Source organism: Arachis ipaensis, chromosome B01 (assembly GCF_000816755.2).
Source record: "Arachis ipaensis cultivar K30076 chromosome B01, Araip1.1, whole genome shotgun sequence".
In the NCBI taxonomy this organism is placed as follows: Eukaryota; Viridiplantae; Streptophyta; class Magnoliopsida; order Fabales; family Fabaceae; genus Arachis; species Arachis ipaensis.
The window spans coordinates 12,480,976-12,486,059 of NC_029785.2; the positions used below are offsets into that span (position 1 = coordinate 12,480,976).

The following is a 5,084-nucleotide window of genomic DNA, read 5'->3' on the forward strand; positions in this document are numbered from 1 at the left end:
TTTATTTATTTTTAACCATCGTTTTAGATTTTAATTTTTTTTTAAAACCAGTGATAGTGGAATTTTATTGATGCTAGATAAAATTATAGAAGAATCAAATCATAATTTGCATTTATTGATGCTAGATAAAATTATAAATTGTTGCTCTTTCAATCAAATCATACCACATACAAAAATAATTAAATTAAATAAATTGAATTTGTATCTCTATATAAATCGAATTGAATAAATTCGATTTAGGCAAATACGTAGTAAATTAAATTCATAAGGTTCGAATTATATGCAACTTCTGAATAATTATAATGTTATGGGTATTTTATATAATACAAAATACAAAAATAATTTAAATCCTGTACAATATTTTTTTTGTATTTATGAGCTATTAAAAATGAACGAAAAAATATTGTATGAGGAGAGAGGGTGAGCTATTAAAAATGAATGAAAAAATATTGTATGAAATTTGATTTTTTTTGTATGGGTTGTTGTATAAAATACTAATATCATTATAATTATTTATTTTGAAACAGAGTACAACTAAGATTTTATTAACAATTTTAAATAAAATATTTTTATAAAATTTTAAAATTTTTTATTATGAGCACTTTTTGTAATTATTATAAATAATTTTATAAAATTTAAAAATGGCTTAACAGATGTTATGAGTAAATCGTCTGATAAAAAAACTCATTACAAAATTGGTCGTATATATGATTAATCGGTGAACCATTAAAACTGGTTGGTTTTTTTAAAAGGTTTCCGGTTTGTTAATAACTCCTCCAAACGGTGTCGTTTTGACTTAAAAAAAAAACTGAATCCCCAACGGCTTAAGCCCGTAACCCATTCCCACTCCCACACTTCTCTCCTCTCCTCTCTGAAATTGATGTGAAAATGAAAGGCCAAATCTATAACAGTTGAGATTCTTGAAGAAAATGAAAGGCCAAATCTACATGGAGCTATTCAAAATTACATGGTACATAGTTCATGTGGTCTGTACAACAAGAATTCACATTGCATGAAAGAATGGATCATGTTCAAAGTTCTATCCTAAAGAGTTTAGACAGTGAACACTCATTGATGAGGCCGGATTTTCCAAATATAGGCGTACTGATAACGGTCGAACAGTGAAGAAAAGGGAATGTGTACTAGACAATAAGTTCATTGTTTCGTATAATCCAGAATTGTTGCTCAAGTTCAGGTGCCACATAAATGTGGAATACACATGCCAAACAAGTTCTATTAAGTATCTGTTTAAGTATGTACACAAGGATAATGACCGTGTAACAGCTACTCTATACAATGCTGGTGATCTGTCAGAAGCCACACAAGTTGTTGACGAAAGAGCAATATCTCATAAGTCCATGTTTTTGGGATGGATGACGGCGAACATGTCATATCCCTATACTCGAAGTCTAACTTATGCTGAGTTTCCAACCAAGTTTGCTTGGAAGGACGATTCTTCAAAGTGGTTTCCTCGAAAGAAAGGCTTCGCAATTGGAAGACTCATGTACCAACAGGTAATGACGAGTTTATATTCAATTTTGATCTTACTTATTTAATGATTTAAATTTAAAATCTTAACAGCCTATACCCCACGTCCATTTTATTCGATTTATCTACACTAGAAAATAAATGTTCAAATAACTTTCAACAGTTATAATCTGTAGATTATACAATTTTTTATTTTTCTATATTTTTTAGGAAAATTATTCTTATGCGGATGTGTAGCTACATAATAATTAAAATAGCGTAGCTTAATCCATTTAACAACTTAAAAGTGGGATTTTAACCAAATTTTTTGCAGCAAATATTGAAGAATATTACCAACGACTTCTCTTGAATACTCAGAGAGGATGTATGAGTTTTCGAGATATAAGAACAGTAGGAGGAACAATTTATGCTATGTATAAAGATGCATGCTTCACCCTTGGACTCTTGCAAGATGACAAATAATTCATTGATGCAATTAAGGAAGCAAGCTCATGGGCCTCAGGATCATATGTTAGGAGGTTATTTGTCATTCTATTAACATCCAACAATATCTCAAGACCAGAACATGTCTGGGATAGATGTTGGCATGAACTCTCAGATGATATTTTGTATCGACAGAGAGCTGTGATGAACATGAGGGGTGAGTTTTTATTAATTACAATGATAAAATTCTTCCTTATTGATCATTTTTAGTTTGATTGAATTTTTACAGTATCATATAATATGCAGAGTTAACAATGTCAGATGATGAGATTAAGCAGTTGTGCTTAATGGATATAGACAAGATCTTACATTCCTATGGTAAAACCTTGAAAGACTATCCTCCAATGCCTTTAGCAACTGAAGTTGATAGTTCTTTGTTAATCGAAATGGTTATTAGGGAAGAGCTAAACTTTAACAAGGATGATTTAAAGAAAAATGCCTCAGACATGTTAGTCATCGCAACACCTGAGCGGAGATATGCATTCGATAAAATTGTTACAGCTGTGTATTGTGATGAAGGGGGATTTTTTCTTTGTGTATGGTCATGGGGGTACTGGAAAAACATTTCTCTGCAACCTTATGTCTGCTGAGATTCGCTCAAGGGGTGATATAGTGTTAAACGTTGCTCCGAGTGGTATTGCATCTTTACTTCTTCCCAATAGAAGAACGGCACACTCAAGGTTCAAAATACCGCTGAATATAACTGAGGATTCTGTATGTAACATCAAACCTGGTTCCCCTCAAGCAATGTTGCTGTTGAAAGCCAAACTTATAATTTGGGATGAGGCTCCAATGGTTAGTAGGTACTGCTATGAAGTGCCTGATAAATGCTTGGGTGATATCATGAGGTGTTCTCCAACATATAGCAAAGATTTGCCCTTTGGAGGAAAAGTGGTTATACTAGGTGGAGACTTTAGACAAATTCTTCCTGTCATTTTACGAGGATCGAGACAAGATATCGTTCATTCAACCGTGAATTCGTCTTACCTTTGGAAGTTTTGTCAAGTGCTCAAACTAACAAAAAATATGAGACTCTCTGTAGGGACGACTGCTTCAGATCAAGATGAGACAGAGCAATTTGGTGAGTGGTTATTGAAAGTTAGTAATGGTCTTATAGGTGACAATATGGATGGTGAATCTGAGATATGTCTTCCAAGAGATATTGTTATTCCTTCTTCGGACCAGGCATTTGATGAGTTGGTTCATTTTTCTTATCCAAATATTTTGGAAAACATGTCCTCAAAAGATTTTTTCAAAGCAAGAACTATACTGGCTCCCACACTAGACATCGTTGAGAGGTCAACAACCATCTGATGGCTATCATTCCTGGAGGGAAAAAAATTATATCATAGTTCGGATTCCATTTGTATGGATGAAGGGAATATGGAGAGTCAGCTAGATCTCTATGGTCTTGAATTATTGAATAGCATAAATTGCTCTGGTTTGCCTCTACATAAATTAATACTCAAGATTGGTGTTTCAGTGATGTTACTGAGGAATATTGACTAATCTAGTGGTCTTTGTAATGGTACAAGGCTACAAGTTAGGAAGTTTGGAAATCATGTCATAGAATGTGAAGTCTTAATGGGTAATAATGTTGGTCATATTGCTTTGATTCCAAGAATGAATATGGTACCAACAAATGAAACCGTCTCAGTTAGATTCCAATGAAGACAGTTTCCTATAATAGTATCGTTTGCCATGACAATTAACAAGTTTCAGGGACAAACTTTATCTCATATTGGATTGTACTTGCCCAAACCAGTTTTTACACATGACCAACTATATGTGGCACTTTCAAGAGTTAAGAGTAAGAGAGGTTTAAAAGTTTTACTTATGAATCATGTAGGAATATTTGCAAATTCAACCATCAATGTTGTTTATAGAAAAGTCTTTGAAAAAATAGTATTCTAATGTAAATATTTTAATTTTATTTTAAATTCTGTATCATTGTATAATTATTTTACCTTAAAAAATATAAAATAATTATTACTCACTTTTTTTAAGTTAAACTTTGATTTTAATATATATTTTACTTTTATAAATTTTTTCGTGCTGAGCACGGGGTCATACACTAGTTATAGGTCATATAAACAATGTCACCTAGTCTTTAATGCTCTAATTGGTTACTCCTCCTTGAACGAATTTATTCAAAAAAATTCCAGTTTCTCTCACATCCATATGAAGAAGATGTTTAATGAAAAAGATGAATTACCATTTTTTGTAAATTAAGAATTTAGGAGCACTCTCACCGTATAGCCTCCACTATTCACCTAAATAGATATAAAAATCAAATATCGTTTATCATTCAATATTTAAAAAATCTTCAAACTAAATTGAACTTATAAATAAAATAACTTACTAACATCGAGTCTCTTTGTTGCTCTCAAAGTACTTTTCTTCCCAATTTTTTTTTACAATTTTCATACAATTGAATCTCACGTGAAATCAAATTGGATGGTCCAATTTTAGTCATCTAAAAAATTTAAATTTTGGGTACCAAAATCGGACCAAAGAGTTGTAGTTTGTTATTTTTTAAAGAAATTAAAATACTAATCTGTCTAATTAGACCATTAAATAATTCTTTTTAATAAAAAAGATAAATCAGACTATCTGATTTGCGTTCCTTCAATTTTGTTTGATTTTTTTTTTGCACTTACCTACAATTCTGTGTTACACGCCTAGGTCCAGATAACACAATAAAGCACAATACTTTTTTCAATATTAAAATTAAAAAGCTGAAAAACTACCATTTTTATCCCGAAAAATTTAGAATATTCATAAATATATCCTAAAAAAAATAAAATTGATGTTGCATCTATGATAGATAGATTTTAGTTTATAAAACTACTCAAATTCTAAAAATATCTACCTAAAATTTCTAAAAAAAAAAATATTATTCATACACTAAATACTCTTGACACTCGTGTAAAAATACAGTTGCATTGTTACTAATTAATTATGTACTTAAATTATTTTTTAATTAGAAAAATAAAGAGAACACGTGTTTGGTTGTTAAGAAAATACTAATATTAAAATAATATTTATTATAAAGTGTGTTGACAGAGGAGGATTGAATTTCTAAAATAATGTTCTCTAATCCTAATTTCATT

General features: G+C 30.7%; 1 protein-coding gene across 1 annotated transcript in view; it reads left to right on the top strand.

Annotated features, from left to right (window-relative positions):
• Window positions 1-3,642, top strand: part of LOC107646515 — a 7,518-nt gene extending 3,876 nt beyond the window's left edge. Inside the window, exons 2-6 of the mRNA XM_016350700.1 lie at window positions 1,100-1,514; window positions 1,969-2,128; window positions 2,218-2,360; window positions 2,491-3,059; window positions 3,486-3,642. Of these exons, the coding sequence (XP_016206186.1) occupies window positions 1,100-1,514; window positions 1,969-2,128; window positions 2,218-2,360; window positions 2,491-3,059; window positions 3,486-3,642 (1,444 nt within the window). The remainder of the gene's footprint in view (window positions 1-1,099; window positions 1,515-1,968; window positions 2,129-2,217; window positions 2,361-2,490; window positions 3,060-3,485) is intronic.